At 33.9% G+C, this 14,592-nt stretch overlaps 1 protein-coding gene across 1 annotated transcript in view; it reads right to left on the bottom strand.

The window, feature by feature from the left end:
* Positions 1-1,728: 1,728 nt before the first annotated feature.
* The window catches only part of piezo2b (piezo-type mechanosensitive ion channel component 2b), a 115,259-nt gene continuing 102,395 nt past the window's right edge, over positions 1,729-14,592 (bottom strand). Inside the window, exons 48-54 of the mRNA XM_065262379.1 lie at positions 13,381-13,569; positions 12,525-12,617; positions 10,317-10,489; positions 10,044-10,172; positions 9,878-9,957; positions 9,553-9,757; positions 1,729-4,005 (exon numbers count right to left, since the gene is read on the bottom strand). Of these exons, the coding sequence (XP_065118451.1) occupies positions 3,753-4,005; positions 9,553-9,757; positions 9,878-9,957; positions 10,044-10,172; positions 10,317-10,489; positions 12,525-12,617; positions 13,381-13,569 (1,122 nt within the window). The 3' untranslated portion in view covers positions 1,729-3,752. The remainder of the gene's footprint in view (positions 4,006-9,552; positions 9,758-9,877; positions 9,958-10,043; positions 10,173-10,316; positions 10,490-12,524; positions 12,618-13,380; positions 13,570-14,592) is intronic.

The raw sequence follows: 14,592 nt of genomic DNA, 5'->3' as shown, positions 1-14,592 counted from the left end.
GGGTACCGTCAACTGTGTGCTTACCATCATTTCTCAAAATATATTTTTTGTGTTCATCAGAAAAAAGAAATTCATACAGGTTTAGAATGAGTAAATGATGACAGAATTTTCATTTTAAAGTGAACTATCCCTTTAAAGTCCTTGTAGTCATTTCAGAGAATTGTTTCTAAACACATTATAAATGTTAGAAATGTATTGCTGAAACACATTACAGTTTTTCTTATTTCTGTGTTCAGAATGTAAAAATTATGGACGTAGTGTCCATGGCGTCACCCATAGGTTTTTGAAGAGCTTTTTTAAAGCCAATAATAGGCGGGGTCTGCTGTCGCCATTTTGGCCGTGCATCACTCGCGCATAACCGAAAATGGGAAAAGAGTCGGGACATGGGTGAAGCTGAAGTGGCTGAACTTTAAGGCTTAACTCTTTCACCGCCAGCGTTTTAAAAAAAAGTTGCCAGCCAGCGCCAGCGTTTTTCATGATTTTCACCAAAGTTTAATGCCTTCCAGAAAATGTTCTTCTTTAAATAAATAAACATACAATATACCAAATGAAAGAACAGACCCTCTGCTTTCAAACAAAAAAAACCGTTTCATCCTACCTTTAGTGGTTCTTTTGCAATCAGCTTTTGAATATGGGTAGGTTTTTACAAAAACACCATATTTTGAGCAAAAAGCAAAAATAATTCCATATTTGTGACGGACTTTTCATAGAGATCCCATTCAGAGCGATCTTTAAAACAGACACGGACATGCAGCAGCTTGCCATAGGGCAATACTTCCGGTTTTAAAAAGTTGCGGAAGGGCGCCACCTGGTGGATAATAGCGGTATTGCGGAAAGACGGAAAATCTAGTCATTGGCGGGGAAGCGTTTTCTCTTAATTGACGAGATATCTCGTCAATGGCGGGGAAAGAGTTAATATAATTTAAACAAATGAGTAACGAAAAAATTTACCCCCCGCACTGTTGTCATGAAGGGCAAAATTAGCTATACAGACTAAAAACATGTTTTGTACCAGGCTGTAAACATATTATTTTCTACTGTAAAGTTGGGCATTTTAATATGGAGGTCTATGGGAATTGACTCCCTTTTGGAGCCGGTCTCTAGTGGCCAGTCGATGAATTTCAGTTTAAATCAACCGTGTTGGCTTCATCACAGAGATCAGAAGGTTGCCCCTCGGTTCAGGATTATTATAAAGAGGTGGCTTGGCCACTGGCCCCACCCCTAACAAAATCACTAGCAAAGATTTTGATAACTATTTACTTGGCGTTTTTGTTATCATTTAAATTTGTCTGGGTGGTTAATAACACATTTTTCTGAACACATTAAATATCACTATACACAGACTTTGAATATTAAGGTTGAATAAAAAACTTGCTATGCATCCCATATCTACCGAGCCCCTAAGGTGACAGTAAGTAGAGTAAATGAAATCTAAAGTTTAGTTTCATGTGCTCACCCGAAACCTTCATGTGCAAAATTTTTGTTTTTAAGTTTAGTTTTGCGTGCTCACGTGAAACTTTTGCGCGCGCATGTGAAACTATCGCACGCGCACATGAAACTAAATGCGGTAGTTTCATGTGCGCACGCAATAGTTTCGAGTGAGCACGTGAAAGTTTCGAGTGAGCACGTGAAAGTTTCGCGTGAGCACGTGAAGTTTCGCGTGAGCACATGAAAGTTTCACGTGAGCACGCGAAACCAAACTTTATTAAATTTTTGCTCCATGTCCCCTTAGGGGCTCCGTACATATCAAACGCTTATACATTCAAAATATATATTATCAGCATACAAGTACAGTAAACAAGCCTCTATCCTTTAATTGTGTGCTTTATTTGAAGTCAGTAAACTCCCTCAACCCATTTCATCCAGTACACACAGTTATGTTTTCCCCCACTTTCTCATTGCTGAAAAAAACGATGCACACGTAACGTAATGAAAGTGTTTCATGTCAAACATTATTTTGTCATTCATGCTTATAGTCTGTAATGCATAGTTCGGAGATGGAGATATTCTTCTCAAGCATCATAACAGCAACCACAATCCATCTGCGTGAAGCTCACATTGATAGTATATCGTACGTTTTCCCGCTGTAAATCTACATACAGCCCATTGAAGACGCCGCCTGTACATCTGCTATACCCTGATCCATAGAAATGCTCTTTCCTGAGTATGGCTGCTGAAGGTGTATGATATAAATGCATTTCATATCCTTTACTGTCGCCTGTCTATCGTATTGCTCAAATAAATACAAACAAGTACATTGTACAAATGTAAGTCAGATTACTCCTCATATACAAACCACTTCTCCAGGCCTTGCAGAGCATATTTAATAACACTAGCTATCTACAAATCTCTCATGCCTTCAACAATGTAGCCTACCAGTTACTAATATTCATTATTCACTATATACGCCTGGTTAACTCTCACCACAGGTCAAATCTTTTATGTAAAGTGTCATTTGTTAAACATGAGAGGAACAAATTTCTGTTCATTTGTTCGTAAAATAATTTTTACGTAAATTGTCGCAATGTTACAATTCATGTCGCAATTCATTTTTGATGAACTACAACAGAAATACAATCTGCTCATTTGTAAAACAAGAGAGCAACAAATTTCTTTAAACCGCTCATGAAACCATTTTTACGTAAATTGTCGCAGTGTAACAATTTATGTCGTATTTGATTTACGAAGAACTACAACAGAAATTTGGTCTGCTTATTCGTAACACGCGAGAGGAACAAATTCCTGTTAACTGCCCATGAAAGCATTTTTACGTAAATTGTCACAATGTAACAATTCATGTTGCAATGGATTTACCATAACCTAAAACAGAAATCTGTTCGGCTCATTCATGAAATGCAAGAGAAACAAAATCCTGTAAACTGCTTGTGAAACAACTTTTTACGTAAATTGTCACAATCGTATTTGATTTACAAAGAACTACAACACAAATTTGTCTTCTTCACAACTCGTAAATGATGAGCATTGTTTAAAAAAAATCTAAGATTTGCTGAAACCGATTCATTATTAATTGCGGTGCAACGTCAATCTCCCTTAAATTACGAAAAAGTCAATATACTTCAAGCCTTATAAAACACTAAAAGTCCTTTTACTAAAAGTCCTTTTTTGTCTCAAATCTGTTTTCATAAATTACAGATGATAGCGTTAAAGTTTCACTGTTGGGTACATTCCTTTTCATTGTTGTTGTTCGAGAAAAAAACGTCAAAGTTTCTCCGTGATGAAATGATCCATATGTATTCCTGAGAAAGGTAGTGAATAGTAATGCATTTAGTCGATTGTACGAAGGAAATAAGGCAAATATAGATTGTCTTGTGAATCACAGCACCCCCACGGGCTCTGGTTTCACTTTCTGCAAAACCATCCTTTAAAAATTAAGCAGAAGAGTCTGAAGTAGGTTCGGTATTTCTTGTCTTAAACGTGGCAAGATTTGAATCCTGACGGACCTCCCAATGTTGCATGCACTCCCAAAGATGAAAGGTCGTATTCAAAGTGACGCATGCCTGGAAGCCCTAAAATTCATCACTTATAAACAGGAAGCCCTTAAAAAATGGTAAATATGGCAAACCAGAGACCACGCCCACTACACTTCTTTATCCAAAGTGTTATGGTCCGAGTACCAATGTTTCATGAGCAAGAAGGGAATTTCTTCAGTTTAATCCATCTGTGTGCTCACAAAACCAAGTAGGTCCAGCATGAAGCTCTGAATTACTCCGGATGGGAATCCTTATCCGTCTTCACTCATTTTTCTCTCTGGTCCATTTGATCATGGTTTCTGGAGAGCGGTAAAGGAAGATCAGCTTGGAGTACAGGTCTTCCTCCAGGTCCAGTTCGCCCGTCTCTCGTACCAAGAAGATGTCGGTGCAGAGTTTGAGGATGCGGTCCACGTTGGGCAGCTCTTCGAACATGATGGTGTGAGAGATCCCGCTGAAGAACTCTCGCACGAACTTTCCAATTACCAGAACCACCGACATGTACAGACCCATGATCCTGTGCACAAGTAAGTCATTTTTAAATCACTGGTTTAAACTCACGTTTATGGGTTAATGTTCAATATGACTTAATACAGGGTTTCCCAAACTGGGGTTCGCAAAACCCTGGTGGTTCGTGGGGGAATTGCAGGGGGTTTGTGAGTTGATGGAAAAAATTATCAATTACAATTAAATAATAAAATATAAATAAATAAAAAATATAAATACTAACAAAAATATACATTTATTTCAATTAACATGTGACCATTACACAACACTACAATATATCAGAAAACTGAGAACTCTTGCAAAATGGACAAATATGTTTTATGTAGCAATAAAAATCCAATGTTTTTGAAGTTAAACTCGCAAATGTTCTATTAAATTATTTAAATATTTACTTAAAATTTTGGCGGGTTTGGCTGACCAAAACGTTTGAAAACACCCGACTGCAGTTGAATGCACAGCCTTGCATAGTTCATTTGACTCATACACGTGCATACCATTTTGCAATATCTTTTTAAGCCAACATACTCCTGTACGCGCATATGCGCGAATAATTAAAGGAACAGTATGTAGGATTGTGGCCAAAACTGGTACTGCAATCACCCAACTGGTGGCTTATACACAACATGACAACATAAACATCAGTTGCGGGCTGCAACTCCTCTTTTTAAATGACAATATCCTGGCCGGACCACTGTTGTCAGTGATGTAAGTATTTGAAATGAAAATGATTTCTTAATGTCTAGTGACATATCAGGGCCATTTTATGATTCATTGATATAAATTTATTATATACTGTTCCTTTAAGAAAACAACATCACACGCATTGTACATGGACTGTCGTGCAAAAAATTGAATAAACTTTAACTTTAAACAGTTTCTTTTCGTAATGCGTCATATGTGAGAACAGGAAAATAAGAAAGTAATTAAATTGCGTCACGCACACTGTATGTGGACCCTCATGTACGCATAAAAAAATGGACTAAACTTGGGCCTTTAATTGACTTTTTTTGTGAGGTTTATTACTGTTTCTTTTTGTAATGTGTCATGTGTGAGAACAGGAAAATAACTTGGGCAAATTGTGCAACGCGAACTATACGTGGACCATCGCGTACGTGTAAAAATGGACTATACTTCAGCCTTTAATACACTTTTTTTATTTTTTTGGTGATGTTTATAACTGTTTCTTTTGGTAATACGAAGGAGGATTAGGGCCAAGCTAAAATAAACAAATAAAACCATCTCGAAGTCATTAAGTCATTAAAATGCGAGAATAAAGTCATTATTTAACGAGAAAAAAGTTAGAATAAATATAATTTCGAGAATAAAGTCGTTATTTAACGAGAATAAAGTCGTTATTTAACGAGAATAAAGTCGTTATTTAACGAGAATAAAGTCGTTATTTAATGAGAATAAATACCTAAATTTTGAGAATGAAGCAGAAAAGCCTAGAATTTGCTTGTTTTCATTGAAGGAAACAAACGTGCCCTTTAGCGGTTTGTGTTCTTGGGATCTTCTGCTTGGCTGTACACAGAATGTTTTATTAATAAAATGTTTGCTGAATATGGTGTTTTAATATTACTGTGTAGATGCATTAAGCCACATTCAATGTTGTCTTTTAGGGTTTTAGTAGGGTCTGCACTTAACGTAAAGCTTTATATTGTTGCTTTCATAAGAACACGCCTAAAGTGAAATGTAGCCTACTCATTGCATTTATCTCAATTGTTAGTTCACAAAGCCGCAGAGTCTTTCCATTCCTCCCTCGGCCATACGATTAATATCCCCCATCACCTGTGCAGATTCATTTAGGTGCGCCTCCATGTGCATATACTTTACCCTAACCAATTAACAAAACCATTTATTCATCACGAAATTCTGTTCATTGCATGCCTGTTTTATAAAGGTGTGCACTGAATTTTGTTTGTTCACATTATCTCCCCTCATATTGCCTTTCTGAGCGCATCTCCCTCATTTTGTTTTATTAATAAGATAGGTATGTAATTTGGTATCTGCTTTGCAGATCTGCTTGTTCACATCACTCCAAACACGTTAATGTAAAAATATGACATTATTATCAAAATATTACAACTTTATTCTTGTTAAATAACGACTTTTTTCTCGAAATTATATTTATTCTGACTTTTTCTCGTTAAATAACGACTTTATTCTTGTTAAATAACGACTTTATTCTCGTTAAATAACGACTTTATTCTAAAAATTATATTTATTCTGACTTTTTTCTCGTTAAATAAAGACTTTATTCTTGTTAAATAACGACTTTATTCTCGTTACATAACAACTTTATTCTTGTTAAATAACGACTTTATTCTCGTTACATAACAACTTTTTTCTTGTTAAATAACGACTTTATTCTCGAAATTATATTTATTCTGACTTTTTCTCGTCAATAATGACTTTATTCTTGTTAAATAACAACTTTATTCTCATTAACTAACGACTTTTTTTCTTGTTAAATAACGACTTTTTTCTCGTTACATATCAACCTTATTCTTGTTAAATAACGACTTTATTCTCGAAATTATATTTATTCTGACTTTTTCTCGTCAATAATGACTTTATTCTTGTTAAATAACAACTTTATTCTCATTAAATAACGACTTTTTTTCTTGTTAAATAACGACTTTTTTCTCGTTACATATCAACCTTATTCTTGTTAAATAACGACTTTATTCTCGAAATTATATTTATTCTGACTTTTTTCTTGTTAAATAACGACTTTTTTCTTGTTAAATAACGACTTTATTCTCGTTACATAACAACTTTTTTCTTGTTAAATAACGACTTTATTCTCGTTACATAACAACTTTTTTCTTGTTAAATAACGACTTTATTCTCGAAATTATATTTATTCTGACTTTTTCTCGTCAATAATGACTTTATTCTTGTTAAATAACAACTTTATTCTCATTAAATAACGACTTTTTTTCTTGTTAAATAACGACTTTTTTCTCGTTACATCACAACTTTATTCTTGTTAAATAACGACTTTATTCTCGAAATGATATTTATTCTGACTTTTTTCTTGTTAAATAACGACTTTATTCTTGTTAAATAACGACTTTATTCTCGTTACATAACAACTTTTTTCTTGTTAAATAACGACTTTATTCTCGAAATTATATTTATTCTGACTTTTTCTTGTCAATAATGACTTTATTCTTGTTAAATAACAACTTCATTCTCATTAAATAACGACTTTTTTTCTTGTTAAATAACGACTTTTTTCTCGTTACATATCAACCTTATTCTTGTTAAATAACGACTTTATTCTCGAAATTATATTTATTCTAACTTTTTCTCGTCAAATAATGACTTTATTCTCGTTAAATAATTACTTTATTCTCGTTAAATAACGACTTTATTCTCAAAATTATATTTATTCTGACTTTTTTCTCGTTAAATAACAACTTTATTCTTGTTAAATAACGACTTTATTCTCGTTACATAGCAACTTTATTCTTGTTAAATAACGACTTAGTTCTCAAAATTATATTTATTCTGACTTTTTCTCGTTAAATAATAACTTTATTCTTGTTTAATAACGACTTTATTCTCGTTAAATAACAACTTTATTCTCAAAATTATATTTATTCTGACTTTTTTCTTGTTAAATAACAGCTTTATTCTTGTTAAATAACGACATTATTCTCGAAATTATATTTATTCTGACTTTTTTCTTGTTAAATAACGACTTTATTCTTGTTAAATAACGACTTTATTCTCGTTACATAACAACTTTATTCTTGTTAAATAACGACTTTATTCTCGAAATTATATTTATTCTGACTTTTTTCTTGTTAAATAACGACTTTATTCTTGTTAAATAACGACTTTATTCTCGTTACATAACAACTTTATTCTTGTTAAATAACGACTTTATTCTCGTTACATAACAACTTTTTTCTTGTTAAATAACGACTTTATTCTCGAAATTATATTTATTCTGACTTTTTCTCGTCAATAATGACTTTATTCTTGTTAAATAACAACTTTATTCTCATTAAATAACGACTTTTTTTCTTGTTAAATAACGACTTTTTTCTCGTTACATATCAACCTTATTCTTGTTAAATAACGACTTTATTCTCGAAATTATATTTATTCTAACTTTTTCTCGTCAAATAATGACTTTATTCTCGTTAAATAATGACTTTATTCTCGTTAAATAACGACTTTATTCTCAAAATTATATTTATTCGGACTTTTTTCTCGTTAAATAACGACTTTATTCTTGTTAAATAACGACTTTATTCTCGTTACATAGCAACTTTATTCTTGTTAAATAACGACTTAGTTCTCAAAATTATATTTATTCTGACTTTTTCTCGTTAAATAATAACTTTATTCTTGTTTAATAACGACTTTATTCTCGTTAAATAACAACTTTTTTCTCAAAATTATATTTATTCTGACTTTTTTCTTGTTAAATAACGGCTTTATTCTTGTTAAATAACGACATTATTCTCGAAATTATATTTATTCTGACTTTTTTCTTGTTAAATAACGACTTTATTCTTGTTAAATAACGACTTTATTCTCGTTACATAACAACTTTATTCTTGTTAAATAACGACTTTATTCTCGTTACATAACAACTTTTTCTTGTTAAATAACTTTATTCTCGAAATTATATTTATTCTGACTTTTTCTCGTCAATAATGACTTTATTCTTGTTAAATAACAACTTAATTCTCATTAAATAACGACTTTTTTTCTTGTTAAATAACGACTTTTTTCTCGTTACATATCAACCTTATTCTTGTTAAATAACGACTTTATTCTCGAAATTATATTTATTCTGACTTTTTCTCGTCAAATAATGACTTTATTCTCGTTAAATAACGACTTTATTCTCGTTAAATAACGACTTTATTCTCAAAATTATATTTATTCTGACTTTTTTCTCGTTAAATAATGACTTTATTCTTGTTAAATAACGACTTTATTCTCGTTACATAGCAACTTTATTCTTGTTAAATAACGACTTAGTTCTCAAAATTATATTTATTCTGACTTTTTCTCGTTAAATAATAACTTTATTCTTGTTTAATAACGACTTTATTCTCGTTAAATAACAACTTAATTCTCAAAATTATATTTATTCTGACTTTTTTCTCATTAAATAATGACTTTATTCTCACATTTTAATGACTTTCATCTCGAGATGGTTTCATTTTTTTATTTTAGCTGGGCCCTAACCCTCCTTCATCTCGTAATGTGTCATATGTGAGAACAGGAAAATAACTTAAGAAAATTGTGTTACACACACTGTACACGGAGCCTCACATACGCGTAAAAAATCTACTTTTTATTTAGTTGGCGATATATTATTGTTTTTTTCGTAATGTGCATATGTGAGAACAATAAAATAACTAACATTTACGCATTCAAGCAATACATTTTATCAGTACGAGTGTTCCCTGGGAATCAAACCTATGATCTTACCGCGTAACGCAAGGCTTTACCAATTGATTTACAGGACCACAACTCTGAAACTTTAAATGTTTAACATTAACTTAAACTGTAGACGTTGACATACCCATATCCAGCCAGAAAGCCGAGGCTGGGCGGACTGACTTGATCACTGAACACATAGATCTCAAGACAGGATTCGTTCTGACGCTTCAACCCGGAAAGTATCGGCCCACGTTCGGTCTGATTCACTATCCACCACTCCTGGATGCCCGAGGAACTGTTCGCACTTGACTTGCGTAGAGACAGTGTGATATTCATGAATTCTTCATCTTAGGGTGCGAATAGAGAGGAGAGGGCGAAAGAGAGAGGCATTTTGATCATCTCATGATGGTACAGCAAAAATAGGAATGTTGAAAGTGTGTTTATGGCAGAGATAGCGTGTGTATTACCCTTGTAAAGCTGGTCAATAGGCTTGGCATTTGAGTCACTTGGTGCTCTGATGTATCTTGGAAAAATATTTTTGATGAGCCTAAAAAAGCAAATGAATTAACCGTTTACACTGGCACAGCAGTTATTTAACTATACACAAAAAGTGTTTCATAGCTTTAATCTTACACATGCTGAGCTTGAGTGCCCTGTCCACTGTTCTCTAATAATTGTCCTAACGCTTTTCTGGTGTCTGTGTCCAGGTCGGTGATGTGTTTCCCTATCGCCATTTCAGCTTTAGCACCTAAAGTAAGATTCCTAAAGGACAAATACGAAATAGACTGAACACACAATAATAAAGTTGCATTCTGTTGAATAGACACGTTTAGTGAGATTCACCAAGAAAACGATTTTGAGATCAAGTTGTAATAGTTAAGCTGTAGTTATGTGTTAATCCCCTACCTCTGTATGGACCAGGTGATGGTGAGAGGAAAGTGTTCGTCTTCGTTTGAGAGTTTTTCAATAAGGTTTTTTCTACTTGGAGGGCTGATGGTCCAAAGCGAGTTGGAACTTCCTTCTAGATCCGCTATTGTCAAGTCTTCATGTATATAAGCCTCCAGGAATTGCATGGCAGTCTACAGGAAAAAACAACCACACTAAGACTCACACCCTAGTCATTTCTCTTTAGAAACAGTTAGACTTCGTTCACACTGCAAACATTAATGCTCAATTCTGAATTTTTGCTCAGATTTGATTTTTTCTTTGACTGTTCACATTATGTGGCTAAAATCAGACAGCTGTGTGAACTATTCGTGGTCCTTAACTGCATCGCATGAGCAAAAGAACAATACTACTTCACGTGCAGCAAGCGGTAATACGGAAATTAATGTTTAAAATGTTATAGGAGCAGATAGTGGATAGTAGCAGAAAAAAAAAAACTTGTAAAAACTTGTCATTAGCATGGAAGCGTTTTCTCTTAATTGAAGAAATAATTTAATGGCGGGGAAAGAGGTTATAAAACACTGAAGCATCCACTGATTCAAAAAATAATTACATTCGTTATATTTAGGAATAATTCAAAATAACTGTCAACATGTTTGTAAACTAAACATGTTTTGTCAACGTTATAATCTTTATACAAATATTTTATATTTTTATTAATGATCAAGTATAAAGAACAAAGCATAGTGTAAAAACGCGGATTATAAAAAGTACAAAAAAAGTGTGAGATGAAATCAAGCATTCAAACTTGTGGGAATTACGTAGTGCATTCAATGCATCTTGGAAATCGTAGTCAGTTTACATCTACAGCAGTAACAAAGCCAAAGAAAAAGGACTCCATTTCCCAGAATGCACCACGCATCCATCCTTCCGGAGGATCAACCATCGCCGATCGTCGCGAAATTCAAATCTGGACTCCGCCTTTTGTTTGCTTGCTGAACAGTACGGTAAGTGTGATTTATTCCTTTGTCTGCATTGCGCTGATCGGTTACTTATTTGTTCATATTATGTTATTTACCGTGATTAATTTATGTCTTTAAAGTGTTTGAATTTAAATCACACACAGTAAAACATTAAGAGTATACGCGGTACACAACAGTTAACACGAGGGTTAACAATACGCAAAGTAAATGTTAAATGCATAACGGGCTGTTAAAAGAATTAATTCGATGTTTACATTTTTTAAAACAAAACTTTAAAGAATCCAACATGAGACGTGACTTGCTTAAAAAACAAAACACCAGTAACTCATGTGTTGGAAATGTTAGCAGCTAGCAAGTGATTCTCTGCTATTTTAAATGATACAGACGATCTTCTGTTGTTTAAAAGCTCATTCATTGCTTTAGTTCTGGTAGATGCTGCTTATTTTGCAAGACTTTTTCAATAGTTTTTATTGATTTGTAACAAAGCCAGCTTCACTTTGAGATAACCTAGATGCTATTGTAAAGAAGCTTGGAGTCATAATATATTTTAACATTATATGTTTGCCTTTCTTTTAACTAGTAATTAGTTAGGCATAATCAGTCTTATTATTTGGAATTAAATTAGACCAATCTAACTTTCTGTGTAACATACTTAAAACAGTTATGATCAATCTTGAAGAAAAGAAGAAAAAAAATCATGACTAAGTTTTAAGACTAGTCTTATAGGGTTTATGCAACCGGCCACTGATTTGACTTAAAAATGGATTATATTTAAGCTCTGACTGGAGATAAATTTAACCATAAAATACTGTTAGTTGTTTACCACAGGCCTGTTGGATGCTTTATTCTGATTGGTTGAGGTATGTATTATTTTTTTATATAAACGCACACCTGACCTTGTCAAACATCATAAAAAATGCCAATATAAGCAAAATAATTGACGATGGGCCGTTGGATTATAAAACAAAAATTATTTACAAATAATTCAACGGCTTGTCGTTTACACAATTTTTTTTTACGATTATTTAAGTGTTGCTAGATGTGATTGGTTGCTGGGATGTTGATGCTGAGCATTAGAAATATTTTGGCGCGGTGGTTGGTTGATTACGGGCTTAGTTGAAAGAGCCAAGCCCCAAGCTTATTTGGGTTATAGATATGGTCCTCATATCATAGTTCATACTATGAGAACATACAATGCTTTTTTGTTTAATTTTGTACAAAAGGACAACATAAATCATTTCCTTACTGCATCATTGCCATAGTCACGTTTGAACTTCTCAAATTCAGAGAAAGTGATGTTCTTCAGATTTGTCTGCTGAGCGCTCATCGTAAAGATCGGCTGGAAAGAACAAGAGAACATAAAAAAAATACAACACGTGAAATCATTTTCAATATGCAGACCGTTTGAAACGTAATAATAATAAAAACCATTATTTCTTCTACACAGCAATGAAATGAACAAGCTGAGCTACAGTAGTGGAGACTTTTGAGTAGATGTGTTGAGTAGTGTTTCAGAGGAGATCTCAACCCCAATATGTGATCCAGATTCTACATAAATTCATCTTACATAATGTAAATAAAACATAACCATAACCTAATATTGACTGAATAAGGTAATGTCAAAGACTGAATCAGTGATTAAAATCAAACTTTTAGAGAACCCCAATAAATCCCCTACGCTATGAAAGAGCAACCTGTTTAAGGGGGTTGCACACCGGCCGCGTCGAGTCGCGTCTAGGACAACTCGGAGGTATCGTAAACTGGAAGTGCACATTACATAGCGTGAGCTTAGTCAGATAGCGTCTACTTCAAAATGCAAAATATACGTTAGCAGCCAATGTTAATCGTTAATGATTTGAGAAAAAATACGATGTTATTTAATGTTAAACTATGTGAGGGGCACGACAGGGATTTGAGCAACTTCCTGAATCGTAGCTGGGCGGCGCGGACAGGTGCCACCTGTCGGCGCTGGTGTGCATATTTTCATAGAAAGCAATGTGTTTGAGTTTTTTAGAACGGCTCGCCGCGTCTTGTGTGCAACCCCCTTTACTGTGGGATAACTGAATGTGATCATGCAAATGCGTCTTCGATGTCAGGCTAACCTGCAGTCCACCCAGTGTTAGTGTTACAGAGACGTCCAGGGGAGTGTTGACGACCCCTGCCACAGATTTGACCAGCGACATGAAGAGCAGTGGAAACCACACGATACAGATGAGGAGCATGACGATCATTCCTCCCATTCCATACTTCACCACCTTCTTCTTCTTCTGCCCACGTGGCTGAGGGTAACGCTGTAACATAACACACAGTACACACCTCAGGGCTCCGTGAAATGACCCTGTACTTTATTTAATCATATTTAATCATTTGGCAGATTAAATGCCATTCGCAACAAGAACCAAATTTTGGTTCTCCAAAGAATCCAAAAAAAGTTAAAGGTTTTTTAAAGTCGCAATGAAATTGAAATGAAAAACTGTCATTTGTTTTGGAATATTGTGGTATTTTTTGTTTTTTGTTTACAAATTCATATGCCCTCAAAATCTTTAATCAAAAATGCAAATGTTCACTTCACGAAACGATCTCTCTTTATTTCCGGTTTAATGATATGACAGGTGGGCAGGGTGGTGCAGTGATTAGCAAATAGCAACAGGACCCCAACTTCAAACAATTCAGTCAATTCTCCATGGACTCGATTGAATTTAAGTCCATCCCTACTTTTTATATTATCAAAAGCCATTTCATTCAGATATAGCCTACGTCACAATGGGAAAAATAAGACAATTGCTACTTCAGTTTCATGGCGACTTTAATTGTGCGTTCACACCCGATGCAAATAAAGCAAATAAATCTCGCTATTTAGGAGTAGTTGGAAGCTTTAACATTTTGAGTTAAAGGGGACATACCATGAAAATGTAACTTTTTTCATGTTTAAGTGCTATAATTGGGTCCCCAGTGATTTTATCAAGCTAGAAAATGTGAATAAGATCAACCCAGTAACTTAGTTTTGGTAAACCATTCTCTGCAAGGATGTGAAAAAATAGGTCATTGAAATTTGGCTCCCCTTGTGATGTCAGAAGGGGATAATAGCGCCCCTTAATCTGCACTATCCAATTGCTATTTAGTACAGAGATCCGCTCATTTGCATGTTAAAGAACACACCCAAAACGGCTCATTTTTGCACACACCTAAAAGTGACAAATTTAACATGCTATAATAAATTATCTATTTGGTATTTTGAGCTAAAACTTCACATATGTACTCTGGAGATACCCAAAGATTTATTTGACATCTTAAAAAAGTCTTGTGAAATGTCC

Source organism: Paramisgurnus dabryanus, chromosome 6 (genome assembly GCF_030506205.2).
Source record: "Paramisgurnus dabryanus chromosome 6, PD_genome_1.1, whole genome shotgun sequence".
Lineage (NCBI taxonomy): Eukaryota > Metazoa > Chordata > Actinopteri > Cypriniformes > Cobitidae > Paramisgurnus > Paramisgurnus dabryanus.
The sequence above is the reverse complement of the archived record's forward strand: the minus strand, read 5'-3'. Positions and strand labels throughout refer to the sequence as shown.